This window comes from Asterias amurensis, chromosome 1 (assembly GCF_032118995.1).
Source record: "Asterias amurensis chromosome 1, ASM3211899v1".
Taxonomy (NCBI): Eukaryota; Metazoa; Echinodermata; class Asteroidea; order Forcipulatida; family Asteriidae; genus Asterias; species Asterias amurensis.
In genome coordinates this window covers 3,220,611-3,241,241 of record NC_092648.1, presented here as the reverse complement: position 1 = coordinate 3,241,241, position 20,631 = coordinate 3,220,611, and the positions used below count along the sequence as shown (strand labels likewise).

At 38.6% G+C, this 20,631-nt stretch overlaps 1 protein-coding gene across 16 annotated transcripts in view; it reads left to right on the top strand.

The window, feature by feature from the left end:
- The window catches only part of LOC139942481 (kinesin light chain-like), a 64,930-nt gene that overhangs the window by 28,604 nt on the left and 15,695 nt on the right, over positions 1-20,631 (top strand). For 3 of the 16 annotated variants that reach the window (XM_071939351.1, XM_071939332.1, XM_071939318.1), the window contains exons 10-13: positions 974-1,047; positions 2,110-2,224; positions 2,395-2,613; positions 12,994-13,109. In XM_071939351.1, the coding sequence (XP_071795452.1) occupies positions 974-1,047; positions 2,110-2,224; positions 2,395-2,613; positions 12,994-13,109 (524 nt within the window). Of the gene's footprint in view, positions 1-973; positions 1,048-2,109; positions 2,225-2,394; positions 2,614-9,356; positions 9,395-10,908; positions 10,953-12,993; positions 13,110-14,624; positions 14,667-20,167; positions 20,223-20,631 lie in introns of all 16 variants that reach the window. The other 13 variants (XR_011786689.1, XM_071939340.1, XM_071939289.1 and 10 more) reach the window with 11 other exon arrangements.

The following is a 20,631-nucleotide window of genomic DNA, read 5'->3' as shown; positions in this document are numbered from 1 at the left end:
TCAATTTTTTGGGCTGAGGACACTTTTTGGTGGAATTGCCCATAAGCTGACAGTTTACTTGCCTGTTGACGGAAAGCAACTTGTTCGCTTGATGCAGAGTTGACACAGAACGTTTTTTTGCATATTTTGTTTTGATGTTGCACCCATTGCTCAAAAATCTTTTTGACGAGAGAGCACATTTTGCAAATTACGTTAAGGGGGCCATCGATTGGAAGTATACTGAAGTTTCACTTGTTTGTTGACGGAAATCTTTTGACACGGAACACTGTTTGTTTAAAGTTTACTTCTGTTTTGATGCACATTATATGCTGGATGGAGATAAATCTTGTTGACAGGGAGTGCTTTCTGCAAATAACGGCGCTACTGACAGGAAGGATATGCCTGCTGTGATGATGGCGTCAGGTGAATTGGGTCATAAACACATTGTACAGACCATATGACCGTTATTTACTATAAGTGAGATATTGTACATTCTTGGGTTTTCTAACAAGATAATGCACTGGTCATATGGGAAAATCCAAGAGTTCTTAAAATAACAGTTTTACAAGATTTGTGATGTGTCCCCTCTAATCATATTAAAAGTTGAAAACAAGTTAGAAAATTAGAATGTGCAATCTTCATCAGATATATTAAGATGTTTTCTTCCATTGAGCTGTGTACAAATCAAGCTTGCAGGAAGTCCAGGCTCGGTGGCTTTTTTGTAAACATGTGATGTCACAGGTCACATCGTCTATATAACTTCACAAGCCTAAATCAGTCCCTTCACAATCCATTGACATGATTGGTTTACATCAAAGATGGCGGCCAATGCAAGGGGTTTATAATATCACACATCCTATTGGCTTGTACTTAACATGTCCCATCAGCTCACATCCGCCGTTTAATAAAGACTTACTAACAAGCACTTCTAACATATGAATGTCTTTTTTCCTCCTTTTTTGTTTCTATTTCCCCCCTTGTCATTGTTACTTAGGGAAAGTTTAAGGACAATGCTCCGTACGGTGAATATGGTGGCTGGCATAAGGCAGCCAAAGTTGACAGGTACAGGTATATTCCCCGCACATTCCTCTGCGATCTTTATGTAGTCTTGTGTCCAAGTCTGAATGTTTTTGTATCTTGTCCTCGTTGAGTGTTAGATTACAAGTAGGTGGCGGAATATCTCTACTCAGGTAGGCTGTTCATTTTTCCCCCCAAGTGGGGGAATACTTCTACAGCGTAGTTACACGTTTGCATGCTGCTTTCTCAGGTAGTGAATATGAGGTACCAGACGATGGTGTTGGGGTGGGGGTGACTTTACTTCTTGTTGTTTTTAAACCGGTTATTGTCATCTCTACCATTTTGGCTGCATGTAGTTTCTTCTTCTCAAATAGGTAGAGGTAGCTTCTAAAGAGAGTTTGTCGAGCAATTTCATTGAGCTAAGCATATTATGGGGGCAAAAACAATATGGAAATCTTCTAAAATTTTTATAGATGTCATAATTGCATTGAGGGTGGCGTCTGTAAAATGTTCACAGATTTCAGTGCTTAAGGGATTCGAACTGGCTTCTCATTGAGCGGTCAATTCAGGGATTAAGACCTACTCTAGAATTGCGGAGGTCATGGGTTCGAATCCCACCCGAGTAATATGTTAGTAGATTTTCCACCCACAAAACTCATGGGTAGGGGTGGGGGAGGAGCATTCAGTACAAAGCTCATTCACACATTTATGTATGGTCAAAACCCAAATAATATTATTGATTTGATTAATTACAGTATTGTATGAAATATTCCGTTTAGGCCTACAAGTACTTTTTACTTAAGAGATTTTGTAGTCGGTTTTGGATATTTTCTCTGATTATGGGTACCTTCATTATGAAGAATAGTTTGAACAATGATGGCGCAAGGCAGGGTTAGATTGTTCACAAAGCGGAGAGATTGATCTTAACCCTAATTACACCAAACCCATACAATTTTAGGGTTCAGTGAGTTAGGGTTCAGACCAGTTAGCCAAAGCAGCGATCGTAAATGCCAAGCAAAACACAATATCGCGAATCAATTCAGTTTTTTTTATACGGATCGAAAAAGTATTCTCACTTACTCATTTTTCGTTGGATCTTTTCCCACATTACAGTAGTAGCCCCACAGTGACGACAACTCTGAAGAACCTTGGCGCCCTCTATAGACGACAGGGTAAATACGAAGCTGCCGAGATCCTGGAAGAATGCGCGTTAAGGTCCCGAAAGAATGTAAGTTAACAACCTCCTCTAAATATCTCAAAATAGGGAGTACTCTTTGTAGGTTAAGAGTTCAAGTGATAATTTTGAGCCCTGCTTAAACTGAATGAATGATCTAGACATTGTGTGCCTAAAATATTTTTGTCATTGTCATTCCATTTTTTTTTAATCGTAACTTGAAGGCGATGGATGCAGTTAAAGAATCCAAAGTGCGAGAACTCCTGACGAAAGATCTCTCCACCGACGTCCCACGCCATGAAGCCAGCCAAAGAGACCGCAGCAAACACGACCATCGGCGCAGCAGCGGCGGCTCAGGGTCGCGGAGAGAGAGCACGGACAGCGTGTCGTACGAGAAACATGACGGCGCCGAGGAAGTGAGTATTGGCACAGCGTGGAATGGGGTGAGTACTGCAGTATTCGTTTGACCACGCAAAGGCACAAGTGTTTGTTCTTTCAAGACGCACAAGCAAAAAAAAAAACTTTTCTTTGAGTGTGGTTTCAAAGGGAGCTGTCTTAGAGTACTGGGGTTTCGAGGCAGGGTTTGGTTGGAAAGGGAATTGAGAAGCATGATTTAGGGCTTGGTGAAGAGAGCTGTCTTTCTTGTGGTAGCTTAGGGTTTTAGCTTTTCCTGATAGCGGCAGATCAGTGCGATAGATTGGCCAGAGTTGGGCTGTGTCTGATGGGAGTGGCTTTGGCGATGCGATGGCTGTCCCCCATCTCATAAAGCTGGTAATAGACCTTATGCGCATGATGTCATATCAGTAGGGGGCCTTCACCTAGAGGTTAAAAAGCAGCCGTTCATTGGCCAAACATGTGGGCTGCGCATACAAATGTGTGCATTTTTTTTCTTTTTTCGTCTTCGTTTTACCTCCAAGATGTCAATGATGCCAATGCATAAGGTCCGTTGGGAAAATTTTGCTAAGCAAAGAACAATCTGGGCACCAGTTATTTCCTTGCATACTGCATGTCATTTTGGCTGGTATCTTTTTCTGCTTATTTTTGAAGGAGCAGATTTATTTGCTTTATGAAACTGGTTCCCTGCCAGCTTGGTAATGCTGAAGTAGGGGGGCAGTCAGAGTACCAGCCGAAGCTCTCATTTTCAGACACGGCCAAATGTTTTGCTTTAAAGCTACGAGTTAAAAATACATACTAACAAAACTATCCATCCTTTAGTACATGTACTCTCCGTCCACTGATATCATCTAATCCAATGGAATGTATTGTTTTTTGCTGATTTTTTTTTCTTCTGCAAATGTCCCATGTTGGTTTATAACTACTTGCTGATAACTTCCTCCCCTATCATGCAATGTCTGTGATCTGGTTTATTTGCACATGAGATTCATATTTGCAAGTGTCACTGCATGCCTCATTTACTGACAAAAAAAACCCCAAAAGGATGCATTGATGGAAAAGTTTCCCTTCTGTGAGTTTTCTCTGGATGAACGAATACAGGCATTCTGTTTTTGATCCTTTTTTCCTTTCTGATTTGATCTTTCGCACTGTGTTGAAATTTACCTTAATGAACAATCCTACTTGTAGCTCGTCTTGTGTAAAAACGAACAAACCTACGTAGCATGTCTTGTGTACAAAGCAAGTCATTGTACCAGACTTTATTCAAATCAAACTCGCAAATGGCAATAATTAGAGAGACAGAAAATCTTCACAACAAAGTTAGTACACGACATGCTGTCAGAAGCACTTTAAGAACCTTTAAGAGACCAAAGTGACCATGCAGCATCTGTTTGCAGCCACCCTCTGCGAATTTTGCATAGGTTTAGTTACACTTGCCTAAAATGCCACCACAGAGACCCGCTAAAAAAGAAGCTTGCAGTGTGAAAACATAAGCACACATTGTAGTACTCGCAGGATACATGCATTACATTACCAGCCCTGTATTCTTTGTGTTTGAAAGGGCAAGGGTACCAAGGCATTTTCTCCCTGGTAAAGGGCACCCTTTGAGGAAATTGGATTTTTTTTCTGGAGCATTTGAAGGGCACCAAGGCAATGACTAGGGGGCATGGAGGCAATCAACTTCGTTGCCTCCGTAAAGTATCAGGCCAGCCGTCGATTTCACAAAGAGTTAGGACTCGTCTTATCTCGAGTTAGGGCGACTCGTCCTAACTTAGGATTAATCTTAAAGTCTGCATGCTACAGTGCAGGGTTGGGACTCGTCCTAAGTCCTAAGATTAGTCTTAAGTTAGGAAGAGTTTTGTGAAATCGACGGCTGGTGTTTTAATGTATCCCGATGAAGAGTGTTGGTCAGAACATTGCAAATTTCGGTGTTGAAAATTTTTTGGAAGAAAAAACATTAGTTGCCCTCCCTGGAACAAATATTGGTGAATATTTTTGGTGGTAGTGGGTAACAGCCTTGCTTTGTGCCACTGCACTTGTCATTTTCACATCATCCACATATGTAGATTGTTATGGAATGGTAGAATAGCGTAGGCTTCTGTAAAACGCTCTCTGTTCTGGCGACTCTCCCCTGATTCTCCATTGTTTATTTGTTCATGAGAAGAAACTTGCAGTGGTTGTATCGTAGAGTTATATATTAATAGAACCAGAGGGGGCACTTGTTATACATGTACACACATATAAAGGCTGTGAACTTTGCTCTTGAAGAGCACAGCACTTCTATGAAGAAAATGTTAACTTGCATTGGAATCTTGCAGAGGGCACCAAAGCAAAAGCACAAGTCACCACAGCAATTGCTGTGGGTGTTATGGGTTTCGAGACCTGTACATGTAGACAGTACTGTCACACCATGGGCATGAATCCCATGTGTATTGCCTACAGAAGCCCACTTACAAAATGTTGGTTGTGTGAACTGGTTCATGACCTGGTAGGTTCAGCTATTTTCTCAGTTGGCAAAAATCCTATTTGTCGGGCTTTGTTACATGGTTTTGTACGCCCTCTAGTTCTGATAACTCTATTGGTTTTATCATACAGAGTCATTTGAAATTGACCGCGCAGTATCAGAGATAGACCTACCCTATTTTTGGTTTGGACAGAAAACCTAATGCATGTGTTATTTTGGCATGTGTAGCGGAGCTAACATTTATTTGTACTCGTTGTTGTTTTCAACATGCTTCAGGTTTTACAACTGGAGTTTGCATATATTCTAACATTTGTAAATGTGTACTGTATGCGGCTACGTTCTTTTCATTCTGATTAATTTGCCATTCGCTAACATCTCATTTTCCCAACTAAATTTCAGCATTGCATCACTGGAGTAGTTTTTTGTCTAATTTGGAGACGCCAATGTCAAATATAATATCAAGTTGGTTAGGAAACAAGGTAGACAAATGGCCTACATTTAGCGATCCATTTTTATTTTTTATTAACCCTTTCATTACCATCTAGGCGACTTTTGTCATCGCATAAACAAAAGCCTCACTGAGCAAAAAGGTCATTTTGTTATAAAGCTCTTGGTTTGTCTGTGTTCACCCTCCATACCCAAGCTTGCCATCATTTGAAAGAGAATATCAGATCTTTCTAACGATGATAAAATAAAGCAATCCCATCAAATCAGAGTGGAAAGATCCAAAATGTTATGCCAAATGCATGGAGCGCAGTACAAAATGTCTTTGAGTTTACAGATCACACTGAGGAAACACAGACAAAGAAGTTGGACATTTATAGACCTATCTCAATGTTCTATGGATTATATGAAAGGGAATTTTTAAAACAAGTACATTGTACATGTACATATAAGAACTTTTTTGTTTCTTCTTTTGATGTAAAACTATATCTTCAAAGTAATAATAGCGTTTGTATGAATGGCTTACCGAGAATTTGTGCTTTACACTTGAGAGTGGTCAAACAACGCAGTCACCAGCAAATGTTTATGTCAAAACAATTTGGTAATAAAAGGGTTAAGTAGAGGTAGTCCCAGCACCCATCTTACAACATGTTATAGATGTGTCACCACAAAGCTTCAGGAGTTAACAGAGCCTCTGCCAACTCGACCTGAGTCTGCAGAAAGTTCCCTGAAAATAAACCAATCTTTCCATGTACTGATGAAAAAATCTGGAAATCTCCTTGGCAAATGTTGGCAGCTCTAGAGTTAATCCTATCCCACCTCAACCACCGCCCCATCTCTCTCGCCCCCCCCCCCCTATCTCATGCCCTCGATTAAAAAATACATTAATACATTATTTCCAAGCCACTAACCGTAACAGTAAGCGTTGAAGTATGAAGCAGTTACAATAACGATGTCATGCTACGCACAATGAGCTGTGACTCAAAACCCTTGCAGACACGCCACCCATAAGACCCGCTCTGGCCAAACCATTTAAGCGACACGCCCATAAAATGTCACAAATTGACCACCAAGGGCCAGCAGGAGGATTTTCACATCGTATCATACATATGTGGAGCATTTTCTCTATATTCTGATGGAGATCTGAAACTTTTGGGGGACATCGTTAAGTTCCATTGTCAATGCCAAGTTCTCATTGAAGAAAATCAGGTCAAAGGTTAAAGGTTTTGCCAGAGTCAGTCACATTATTAACATGCAGGCCCGATACTTCTTGGGGCAATTGCCTCTATACCTTTGGTCATTGCCTTGGTGCCCCTTTGAAATGTTCCAGTAGCATTGAAAATTTCCCTGCCTTGAGGAAACCTGCCTTGCCCTTAGAAGAAGGAAGTGTCAGGCCTGTATATTACCATACACAACTCCTTGGGGCAGAATCACACAACCACACGCTGCTTGAATCTCACACAGACAATGCATCATTATTAACAAGGCAAAGTTTACCCCCAACAGTATCAATAGACTGTGCAAGTCTCGTACGTTTTTGAACATTTTAGGGAAATTAATGGGTTGTTAATTTACTTTGAAATGCAAACAAAGTGCCGCTCTTTAAAGGTAGGGTCATACTTTGGTAATGATTCTGAAATAAAATTGTGTAACTTTTATCCAAAAATCTACTGCTTGTGAAAAGTGTATGGTTATAAGCATCCTGCCGAATTGTTTTCACCTGAAGTGCCCCTGTTGATGAGAAATCAATGGAAGTATGTTTAAAAAAAGTTGAATTTCCAAACATTGCCTGTTTGGTGCCCGTTTGAATGCTGCCCTCAACACAGCTACTAGAGACGCTGAACCGTGTTGGTACCCGCTGTGACCTCCTTGAACATGGATTTATGCTCTTGATGAAAATACCCAAGTGACATTTTTTTCCTGTTTCCTCAACAAGTACGCAGACGCCGTTGTCAGCTGAAACTTTCACAGGTGACTGTTTTTGTGCGATCTCTCTGGAAAATTTTTCCTATAAATCGACAAAAATCAACAAAAAATAGACAATGATCCTACCTTTAATAGGTTCCAGTGTTCAAACATGTGCGAACATGTGCTAGGCTTGCACAGTCTCTATGCAGTCCATGAGTTTTACTGTTAACAATCATTGCAAGGGTTCTCTCCATTGCAAACTAGTCTAATGTACACCAGGTTTTTTTTCTCCAATTACTGACGCCACATTTAACAACTCTAAGAACTGTATCCCACATGCCCCCTTTGTGACGTCATATGTAAGGGGTCTCTTGTTATGTGCATGTAGTTTTCTTTGCGTGCTTCACTACAAAAACATAATTAAATCAAACATTTTGTCAAAAATTACACTTTTGTAATCTGTTAAAAGTGTAATTTCAAAATGTGCATTCAGTTAAATGAAAGAGGGTACGGCATGTGCATCTAGTGAATGGGCGGTATGCATTTTACTTTCTGCTGTTGTTTTGCTGAAAAGGGAACTGGGAACTGGGGAAAATGCACGCTGTCAACAAAATCTTGAGTCTAATTCACAAAGCTTCTTTGTAAAAGGGGAAGACAAAACTACCCCAAATCATGCCACCGCTGGTCAAGCATACTACAGTTCTATGCCATACACATTGTTAATTCTTAATCATTTCTGTCACGTCTTACATTTTCTTTGCCTCTTTGTGTTTTAATTAATTTCATCTTAACGAGGGAGCCGAGAGATTGTTATGTCTCAGAAATTTGACACCGTGTTAATTTTCTTTTAACAGATACATTTACATACACCTTGGTTCATCAAAGGAACATTGCTAACCTTTTGTATTTTTAAGGATTGTATTTTCAAAATGGAATTTTTTTCTTCTTTAATGAACAAGGAAGCTGCACGTTTATGAACCCGGGATTCTAACCCTTTCATGAAAAACTCAGAACTCAAGTTTTGGGCTTAAAGCAGGTCTCAATTGTGATGCGATTAAACAAAATAAAGTTGTTTGTCAATGCATGTAAATTTCCATTTTGTTGTACATTTGAAAAGAGCATAATCTATGCTTGATTCTGTTGAAACCCCATGTTAATACTACCTTTGGTTTATGCAACGAGAAAACACCATGAGATTTGAGAGAATAGAACTGAGAAAAGGGGTTTTTTAAAGTCAGTTGTTTATTAAAAATCCATGGATGAATTTTGTCTCATGCTAATTTTAACCCCTTTTTGAAGGAACTTGCCAATACAAAATAAATTATTTTGTACTGTAGCATTTAAATTTACACAAATTTTCTTTTTGAAAAATGTCACCCCTCTCGGCCTGTTTTGGCGTGTTTTTCCATAATACTAATATTACTGACAAACTCATTTAACTTGATCGCACCACATTTGTATGAATTTACCTGACGCATTCGTTTGAGGTTCAATATGCAAACCTTTGGAGAGAAAAACATAGCAATGAAAATAGTTCAGATGATTATTAAATGCAAAGGGGGCAGTGTTTCTTCTGAACATTCAAATATGAGACAATCCAATCCTTCCCTTTCAAATTTGGTTCCATTTTAGTATGGTTTCTTTTGTAGGTACTGATAGAAAAAATAAGTAAAGTTAATAACTTTTTATGAAATCAATTTGAAAAACTTGTGTATAAACTGTTTTGGAATTCCTGTATTTGATGTGTGTATCATAAATTGAATTGATCATCCAAGTGCTATGCATGTGACACCTGCTCTGGACTACTGTGAACGTGTACTATTAGCACTCATGCTAAAACAAAAGTTCCTTTATTTTGTTTTGTTTTGTAGAATTCTTCTTCCAGGTTTGGAGTGTTTTGTGTTTTGTTAAAATGTTTACGGCTGCACTTGTCGGCTGTCTTTGATTGTTCTATTCACTATGATTTTTTTATTTCAGCGACGATTCTACAAGACATTCTTTTATTAAAAACTGGTGTGAGTGTAGCAAGGCATTGTTAAATGTGCACACGCCCGGTAGCGTCAATGCATGCTTGTTTATTTTATTGGTTCACGTTGCATCTAGCGGATCAGCAGAATTGTTTGTTCACCTTGGCATACCTTCCAACTGTCCCTATTTTCAAGGGACCGTCCCTAATTTGGAGAGTTCCAATGTCAAAAAATAGGGACAGTCCCTAATTCTGAAAATCTTGTAATATTAAAATATGCAACTAAAACATTTGATGTGAATTTGGTAACGAAACTGTCTATCATAATAACTGATGGCCATGATCTTAACTTTCTGGATGTTACAAATGCCTGAATCCATTGAATTATTTTGTTTCATGCCTATTTGAGTCTTTGCGCACATCTACTTACAGACTGTAGGTGTTGGTGCCTAGACACACATCTGGCCAGTGTCCCTTATACTGACTCTGCTATGTTGGCAGGTATGCCTTGGGTGATCAGAGCAGGTCGTATTAAAATGACGAAATGAATAAATTGGAGCAGGTTCCGTTTCTAATGAAATTCCACTCTGCTTAAATTGGAAGGGAATTCAGAGTTAATTTTGATGCTGACTTTTTTTGATGAAATATTGTGAACATTTAGAGGGAGGTTCTCTGAGATACAGTGGCTCTGCTCTGAGTTTATTTTATCCAAATCTAAACGGCAAATTTCTTCACACATCAAAGAACTTACTCCATTATAAACCTAATCATTTTCTAATTCTGGCGGGACTGTGGGATTTTCTTAAGCCAGAGGTGAAATTTTTTTCTGTTGCTTTATTTGAAGGAAAAAAATAAACAAAAATTGGGGCATGCCATTTTTTTAAAATCAGCGTCAAGTCAGCAATTACAGAAACAGATTTTTTTACAAAGCAAGACGAGTTGCTTGGTATGTGGTTGTTAGGAGTGCAACATTTGTCTGGAAATTATGTTGTCTTGCATCTGTCAATTGGTTTTTGTCTTTGTGTTTATTTTGTTGAGTTTAATTTGGTTGAAGGCAGCAATTAGTTGAAAAGAAAGGAAAACCCCAAAATACAAACAAAAAACAAATTATGTTAGTCCGACATAAATAAATCCTAGAAATCTGTTCAAATTCTTTGGAGAGGCTAGAAACATAAGCATCGCATTTTTAAAATTTATCTTGGCTGCCCCTTCTCCAAAGAGCTGTAATTATGGCTGAATCTTTGTGAGCAAGTTTATTTGACTTAATACACGTTGAAAAGCACAGAGATGAGTAGAAGATGATGAAGAAATGTTCAGTTTTACATGTAGATGTGGGAGAAAACACCCACCACAATCAGGTATAGACTGAAAGCCAAACCCATTTCACCACGGTTCCGGGCCTGGAACCCTAAGGTCCATGATCCAAACCAGGGTCTGGATCCAAACCAAGGTCCGAGGTCCAAACAGGGTCAACAGAAAGGCAGGGAAAGAAACCACTGTGCCAATCTAATCCTTGAAGTTGTTTTGCTGTTGACCATAAATGAACTTTTCTTCATTTCTCAGAAATGTGAGATTTCTTTGGGTTGAAATGCGATGCAGCCAGCATGGTCAGTTTTTTTCTTTTGTTTGAAATCCAAACGAATGTGACAACAATTTTAGAATACAATTTTTATGAGTGAATGCTTGTGTTTGTACATGTAGCATGTGCTAAATCATGCTTTGTACCTCCCCTCCATGGACATTATATGCATTGTTCTGCATCAACCACAAAGAAGCAAAATTTAAAAAGCTCAACGCAACAAAACAAACAAAGCATAGTGCCTGAAATAATTGTAGCTACTCTACATGCATGACAGATACTAACATGCTATAAAGCTTTGCAGTATTTTGTAAAAGAATTTATACTCAAACAATGAAAAAGTTGTTTGTGTTCATTGTGAGTTTGGGTCGAGTTTATGTATTTATGGTAGAGGTATGCTTGTCAAAGGTTTTTGGAATACTAGAAAAAAGACGGGAGTAGAAAGTTTGTGTTTTTTGTGGTCGCGGTTGTAATGATTGTCAGCCATGTTGTGTCATAATGGTGAACAAGGAACCAGACCTGCTTTCACAAAGGTGTACTTCGGTTGCAGCAAAATCGGATCCACCATTTGTTGCTGTTTTACCCTTACGAAGATATGCATTTATACAGTCCCTCTGAAGCAAATATATTGTAACTTTCCCAGAACATTAGTATCACATTTAAACAAAAAAATGAAATTGACGTCATCTTTCAAAAGTCACTCGACCCCTCCGTCTTCTTCATTAGTGTCCAGACAGAAGCTAAACACAGTTTATTGCCCCATGGTTTAATCCAAACCAAACACATTCTTAAGCTTTGTCATTTTAGAAACCCTCCTTGAAAAAAAAGTTAATTAAATTACATGCTAGATAAATAAATGAGGAAGTCGTGTCTAGACATTTAAACTATCCCACTTCTGACACTGTTTCTGAGTGCTATGCATACTTATATGTCACTGTTGACATCAGATTTTGATTGCATGCCCGACTATCCTACAACTGTTTACTGATCAATGATCAATACACTTTGGCATGTATGGGAGCCTACAATCTGATAAATGATACGATGAATTATAAATTCAATGCATGTTGTAAACAATACGGTGTCCAATTTATAGGTTTCTCAATATCCATTGAGGACTGACAGTTTGTTTGCTTTTGAACAAACAGTTAATTATATGTAGCAGAAGAAAGGGTGGTAGAAATGTATATTAAAATGTCTCTTTTTGTACAGGTATAAATCACAAAGTTTCTAATGAGAATTCTAGTGTAACTTGATTAAGGGTCAAAAGAATGGGAGACTTTTGGGAAAACAAGGTGGTAACAGACTTCTCCGCTGAAATTATTGTTTTGGGATACGTGAGCAGGCTCAGAACTAGTGGGAATGCACCATAGAGTTATATATAAGAACTAGCATGACTAGAAGGCGCAATGGTGATGCTACATGTACGTGCACAAACGCGACGGGACCACTAGGAGACATGTGCGCCATTTTGTAAGAATGTTGTACGCCGCGTTGAATATGAAGTGCACGTTGATGTGTGTGTTATGATAACGCTATGCGATGCTGTTTTGTCAACTTAATAAATGGCCGCACACCGGCCGCGTATCGAGGCCAGTGCGCCCTCTAGTTCTTATATATAACTCTGTGGAATGAACCTACATGTAGTAAGTCTGCTGCAAAATCGCATTCCAAAGTCTCCCATTGCATGTATTTGCTTTGATTGAATTGTATATATTTGACTTTTTGTTTACAATGACTGCGAAAAAGCCCGCCAAAAACCCTGCAGGTTTCTTGATCATTGAAAATGCTGATTTTATTTTTTCCTTTTCAGGTCATATTTTAATCTCTCTTCCTTCGTTTTCTTTTTTTACTTTCAGCTTGTAGTGCATGAAATAACGAATGCCGCACACTTTTTTTCTCATACTTCTGCCACCACATTGTTTAGGTTGTTTTATCCGACTGATTGCATTTTTCATCCCAACTCTCTCTCTTTCTCTGTATTAGATTTTTACAAAATCTCTGAACTTGTTTTGGAATGTGTTTTTTGTTTTTTTATCCTGTTCGTTTAAACTTCCCAATAACTTCAGAATGAGAACGGCCTGAAACGTAGCGGCTCACTGTCCAAGCTCCGGGCGTCGGTCCGTCGCAGTAGCACCAGACTCTTGAACAAATTGAAGGGGCGGGAGTCGGAGGATGAAGGAGGGTGCGTATCTGCGTCTGCTCATTGTCACCCTATTAACCCAAGTTTCTATAGACATAGCTTCCCGCCCGTTAAGTCACTGCTCAGGGCCTACAACCCGTTTGGCGCTGGGGATGTTTTTAGTGAACTGGACACTGAATCTTGAAAAAACAAAACATAACCTGTAGTTTAAATCCAGCTGTGGTGGTACCTTTTGTGTAGCCGTCAGTGTGCCTGTTGTACACTCGGGCCACGAGATAGAGGCCTTATTGTTTTGCCGTGTAGTGCAAAGCCCTGGCTATGGGTGATTCCACAAACCTCCGGGGTTGGGGGGAGGGGGTCGGGTTGGTTATACATGTGTATTAACATAATCACAGAAAATCCAAATCACTGCACAAAGCCAAGCCAGTCAAATGGTTTTGGTCGAACTTGTCATCTCATCGTAATGGGTTCACTGGTAGGGGTTAAAGGCCTGGACACGTTTGGTAATTTCTCAAAATAATTGCTAGCATAAAAACTTACTTGGTAACGAGCAACATAGAGCTGTTGATGGTATAAAACATTGTGAGAAACGACTTCCTCTGAAGTAACATTGTTCTTGAGAAAGAGGTAACTTCTCACTTAAATATTTGAATCTGACATGTCTGAGAAAGCATTTCTCAGCCATCTGAAAACTCACAAATTTGTGGAATAAGGATGTTTCTTCTTGCAACTTTGATGACCTGTTCAGCCCAAATGTTCACAGATTTGTTATTTGATGCATATGTTGGGAAACACCAAGTGAGAACACTGGTCTTTGACAACTACCAAACATGTCCAGTGCCGTTAAGCTTCAAACCTGTAACAGTGCAAAGGAGGTACCCATAGCTAGGGCGTGTATATAACCTTTCCCAGTTCAATCTAGCTAAAGCTCTTTGTCAGTGAATATCTAGTTAGTGTAGTGACGGCAGTGTAACAGTGACATATCTCCTTACATTACTCTCTTCCATAGAAACTTGTACTTAACTCATAGTGTGGTTTTGTTTATGGTGGATAGTGTATTAACATTCTATTACTAAAAAAAATTACTTCATTCACATTAGACTAAAAGACCTACGTCTGAGCCGTAGAAGTATAACGAATAAATCGTGTCCAAGCCTTCAGCAATTTTATCTTTAAGCGTCTATTTAGCTATGCAACAATTTTTACCTAATTGGCTGTTAAACAGCATTAACCGATATCTTTTCTACTAATTTTATGACGATGTCAAACAAAAGTATAGCTACTTTTTCTTTTGCAAGGACTCAAAAGTTACCTCCGAAAACTAGAATTTTGCCAATTTCTACGCTTAGATATTTTGCTCTTATTGTAGAAGTTTTTCTCTGTCCTTTTTAAAAAACCAAACCAACCAGTGTGCTTCAACAAAACCGCCTTATATTTTTTTTTGTACTGTGATTAGTTTTCTAGAAATATTTACGAATAATTAGAGTTAAGGTTGGATGCATTGGTACTTTTTACTGAGCTGTTTCATGCTTATCTTAACTTTTGCACGACCCAAAGGTCCGACATTTTTGATGATTTTGTGGATATGGTGAAATCGGGGTGAGTGGCTTCGTGTAATGGAACGATCATCCAAGTATTGTGTTGTCATAGTGATTCAATCAAACTTGAAATCCAGTGAAAAGTGATGTTACCTGAACATGGAAGAAGCATGAAATTACATTAAACTTTTTAAGGGGGTTTGCTAGACAGATTGTTTGTTCTTTCCCATAAACATTTGGAAAAAAATTCAACTGCTAAACATTGTTAAAACTAAAAGGAAGCTTAAGTTTGAAGAGAAGAAATACTAATATGAATAAGTTTGATTTCCTAGTTTACCCAAGTCATGGTCTGAAACTAGTTGTGTCTGCACAGCATTGCTAAGTAGTTACCCAAATATTGATGGAAAAAAACAAAACATTTTTGAAGTCAGACAACATAATGTAATGTTACTCTGAAATTTATTCACATTTGATTTCTCAAGACATGTCTGCCCATCTAAGCGAAATTATGGAATCTTTGCAAAACTTATTTTGGTTTGAAAAATGGCTCACAAGATAACGATTCATGTGCTAAAGCTCACTTTGAAGCGGGCAATCCCAATAAACCTTAAGTAAGCTGGACAACAGCTGAATTGTATGTAGAAGGGTATCCTTCTCACATGACAGCAATTTAGCAGGGCTCCCTTGTTTAAACTGTCCAAGGTCCCTAGTTTGATCTTCTCAAATTTGCGGACAGTATCAACATTCTTGTCCTTTTCACATGAGGTTTCAATTGGTAAAGTTGTGCAACCATGCTAAAATAAAGCAAGGGATCCTTGTTTAATTATTGCCGTCTGAAAGGGCTTTAACAAAAACTTATTCATGTCAAAAGATTAAGAGCCTTAAGAATATTTCCAACATTACATCATGGAATGATGCTTAAAGTGTAAACACTTATTTGCTATTCGTCCTCTTATTTTTAAGGGATATACTTAAAGTGCAAGTGGGTCATCTTTTTCTGTTCTTGTCAAAGCTTCTCAATTTCCACGCAGTTTCTTCTTCCATGTTCTCTCTCTGTGTTTTGTGTGCCAGTTTAGTCGGTTGTCTTTTAATATTGTGCTTGTTGTTGAAGAGACAAATCTTGACAAACAATCTCGTAAATACTTCATGAGGAAACTTGTCAACATTTTATCGTAACAAAGTTTTTTGTTGAAGATTTTTGAACTGTTTTAGAAGTAGCACTACTATATTTTTTTCTGTGTACGTGTAATTTGTGTGTTGAATGTATGTATGTACATCAGAACGAAATCACATAATTTTTTTTATATTGAGCACTGTGCACCTTTTGCAAGCATTCCAGAGATACATGTGTTATTATTTTTTTACTCCATTTTATTTCTTGTTATTCATGTAAGTTATTTATCAATCAGTTTCCTTTTGCAGCGATTTCAAATTTGTCTGAAAACATTTTTTTTCTTCTTGCTTGTTGATTTACTCATTCAGATTTTATCAGTTCTCCAGCAATAAGTTATAAGCTATTTTTTCTTTTCTAAAAACAATTCTAAACTTCTTTGGATCACTGACTTTCTCACTTATTAAGAGTAAACAATTAGTTGTAAACACTTTGGCTATAAATTTCCATGTGGAGGATCAAACGCAAAGAAGAAGAGTTGAACATCGGAGATTGATCATTAGTTCTCTAAGAGGTTATTTTGTAATACTTTTTTATATTTTAAAATCAATTGGTTGTCTTTGTGTTTCATGTGGCGAGCTGATTTTGTCTTTTAGAGAATGTTGGTTGGGATGAATTGCCAAGTAGCAGATGATGGATTTTTTTATGGTTGAGATTTGCTGAGGTTACTTTTGAATTTTGATTTAATGGAATGGATCAAGCGATCTTTCAGGGATAAGATATTTCAGACTTTCTTTATTCTGCCTTGGAAACTGAAAATGGTGTGTTTTTCTCCCCCCTAAAACCAAGTCTCTTTGATCTACTTCTTGAGCACTGAGGATACTGTTCCCCAAAGCTCCTTGGATTCTGTAACTCAAGGGTTATCAATCGACCGCAAAGACAGCAAGGGTCTGTCAGGCCGATCTCCTGTGTCCACATCCTACAGCCTCACGGCACATGTAGTCGATTTCGCTAGGCCGGCCAAGTTGTTGGGCCCAGGATGATCAAGGGTGGCCTCTAGGTCTCTTCCAGCCAGGAGACGGTGCTAGGCCTCCCCTGGAGTTGATGGTGATACTTACAGCCTTTTTAGCTGGGATGTTGTCAGGCGAGTGACATGACCGAAGAAGGCAGAGCGGCGGCGGTGAATCAGTTGGTTGATGGGGGGCAGACATGTTCTTTGGGTGACCTCATTGTTGTTGACGAAGTGGAACCACTGGATGCCGAGAATTGATCGTTGACACCTCATGTACCTCCTAAGATCTGGATCCCAGTTTCAGTCTCTGGTCTTTACTTTGAGAAAAATCTGCACTAAAATCGTGTGTTTGATTTCGCAGGATTTTTTGTGATTTCTTCAAGATTTGTTTTCAAAATTCCCTTGAGCATTGTAATTTCTTGAAGTTACCAGCGGGAGAAAAAGAAATACATGTAGTCCACATTGAGTCCAAACCTGTAGATTTGTATTTCTGGTGATGCACCAAGTCTTTTAACCACCTGGAGGTTTTGTGTCTAAAATAAGGGGACTCCAAGCCTGCAAGTAATTTTTCATGAATTTTCACATTCCATCCTGCAAACTGCATCAAGTTGGTGTGTTTGGAAATTTGGTGCTGTCAGTCCATTCCAGTTCAGGCATTGAACTTCGCTCTTGAAGGGGCACAGCAATTGCCCTCTTCAAAGGGGCACTTCTATGAGGACAATTGTACATTTGTATTGGAACTTTGCAAAGGCCACCACGAGTGATTTGCCTGAATTCTTTTCGGGGGAAGTACTGAGTATACAGTGCTTCATACACATTGGTGCGGTAAGAGTGAAAACAAATGATACTAGAGAGTTGTTTTCCATCAGAGTTGACTTGAAGGTGGGTGTAGCATAAAGACGTCGTTTCTCTATGGGTGATGGTTGAGTTACTGGAAAACAGTGATATCGGAGTAGTCGTTGTAGCACATCCACGGTCCATACCTGTCAGTGGGCATAGCTCCTGTCATTCATCAGCTATTTGTGCAAGACGTCAAATGATCCAAAGTGCTCCTGCAGTCCTGCTGATATTGTGTAGCTCTACAAAAAACCTCACCTTTGATATTTTCCGTCTCTCAATTAGTCTCTCATCTCAAGATTAATGAAATTGGAAGTGCGTGTGTTGCAGCTTTATGTTTGCTGAGAATTGATAGTTATTAGGGATGTGATATTTTGATCAGACTTTTATCTTAATTCAGACTTGTTGAACGTTGTTTGTTGTAATTTTCTCTTGATTCGCATTTGCTCCACTAATGGTACTGTTCCTGGAAGCTTCATGAAATTTGTAATTCCATGGGGACGATTTCACATAGAGCTAAGATTGATCTTAACCGTGTATCATTCTGAACTGCTTAGCAAAGTGTGACAGCACAAAACAAATCACTGTAATAATATTGGCAACTCATCCTAAGATAAATCTTAGTGCTTTTTGAAATTGAGCCCTGGGTTAATGAAGGTGGAAATGCCATCATTTCAAAATACTTCCTAAGATCTGGAGCTAAATTACAGATTTTTTGGCAGCATTGACTATCCTGTTTATCTCACTCAATCCTAGATTTGTTGTACTTTTTAACACTTCGAAATAAGTTGGCTGTGTGTGGTGGGGCTGTGGAAGGGGGGTCCTTTGTTAACTGAAAAGGATTAATTCATCATAATAGAACATTTTAGGTTTTTCTCATTCGGCCGTTTTACAGTGTCCAAGAAACTTTGTCAAATGGTGACACTGCTGTAATAATTAAACACATACACCATACGTATGCTTCATTTTTGAAAGAGCAAGGGCACCAAGGCATTTCCTCCTTGGCAAAGGGCACCATATGAGGAAATTGTAAATTTCTACTCGGGCAATTCAAGGGCAATGACCAGGGGGCATGGAGGCAATCGCCTTTATTGCCTCTGTGAAGTATCAGGCCTGACACGACATTAGCTTGATGTCAATGAGGACACTGTTCATCAGCAGTATCTTGGAAACGGTAACCAGTTACTTATTCACATTCGCATTCAAGTTGTTCAGGGGGGAGTCACCAATTAGACAAAGTTTCAGTGACACGTACTTATTATTTTGATATCCAAAGCCCCCTCATGTTTGATTGCTTTGCAAATGCATGGTGTGTTTTTTGAAGCAATTGCAACACTGCATGATGTCTTGAAAAGTTTGTTGGGCATTGTGCATACCTCCCCCGCCCCCGCCCCCTCCCCCAGCCTCTTTTACCCTTCCATTACAATCATGACCAACATCAGTCCTAGGCTTTCTCTAAAATTTCAAACAAATACTCATCAATTATGGTCACCGGTTCCACTACATTGCGCATTAGACTTGTGCTTATACTTGCAACTTCATTATATTGTTCGAAAAAACTGAATTTTTAAAGAGCTTTTTAACAAATTTTTATTACTGCATTTACAAACAAATAATCACAAATTATGTTCACCGGTTCCACTTCAATGCGCATTATTCTTGTGCTGATACATGTACATGTACTTGCAACTTCATCATTCATCTAATACTACAGTACTAGTTCGTAAAACAGACATTTCTGAGAGCTTTGTTTTCTTTAAAATTACTGCATTTACAAACAAATATTCATAAATTATGGTCACTGGTGGGTTCCACTTCAATCACATTAGACCTGTGTTGATACTTGCAACTTCATAAATCTAGCTTGAAAAAAAATTCTGAGGTTTTGTTAAAGAGTTTTCAATTGTTTTCATAGTAATGGGCTAAAAGAACTTCATGCAAAGACGAAAAACTTACAAAAACTTGATTTTATTGAGGTATTGCACCCTGTGTCATGCTGCTTGTTCCTGTGTTGTGCATTTTCCTGCATGCAGCACCCAACTAATCGGCAGCAACTGACGTCTTTTATAAAATTTAAAAAACATGTTTTAGAGCAAAGGAACATACCATAGACAAACCGTGAAAGTGGAAACTTGACAGTCCTGTCTGAGCCTGAGAAGATTTGTGTAAGGATGTAAAAGAAGAATTTCTAGATCTGTGATAAGAAAGGATAAGTAAAGCTCTTCTACCACCCACAAATGTTATGGACAGGGTAAATTTTGACATTTTGTTGACCTTCAGATTTGAAAAAAATGGTGAAGTCAGATACCCAAAAGATCAATTTTGTTATCATTTTTTTTTTTTGCCTGAAACTTTTGTAAAAAAAATGTAAATTTAAGTCTGCCCTTCAAACTGAAGAAGTTTGCATGAATTACATAAATATCAAAAAATGCTTTAAGTTTTTTAATATGGCTATTGAAGCCGTGATTGGTTTGTTAATTTCGCTAGTTCTTCGTCTTTCGATTTCGTTCTCTTCATACATGAAAAAAAAAAAGCTTAATGTTATCTCTTTTTGTCTCTCGTCCTATTTGTTTATCCCATTTCACGTACCACCCTGACCCAGTTTGCATAGAAGTAACTGCATAGAAGTTTCTAGAAGTCTCTCCGTTCCTATAGAGGTACTAGTATCACCCTGTGTGTCACACCTAGTGTCACCCTGTGTGTCACCCAGTGTGTCACACCTAGTGTTACCCAGTGTATCACATAGTGCACCACCCTCTGTGTTCTCACATTGTATTTTAAGTGTCTCTGGAATGCAATCAAAAGCAAAAGAAAAAATGTGCACAGCCTGGCTTACTTTGCAGGGATTGCTCCTTTAGCTTGGCTCAGGGGAGCCAATGAAATGGAGAGGTTGGGGTGACCTCACCTGGAGCAATATCTGGAAATAGTCGGGTTTCTCTAAAATGATGACCAACTATTTGAATGTGCGTACAACAGTTTTGTGGCGGCATGATCATCCATCTTGTATTTTCTACCTTTATTTAAATGTGACTTTTATTTTATTTTTTTAATCGGTTACATATATTT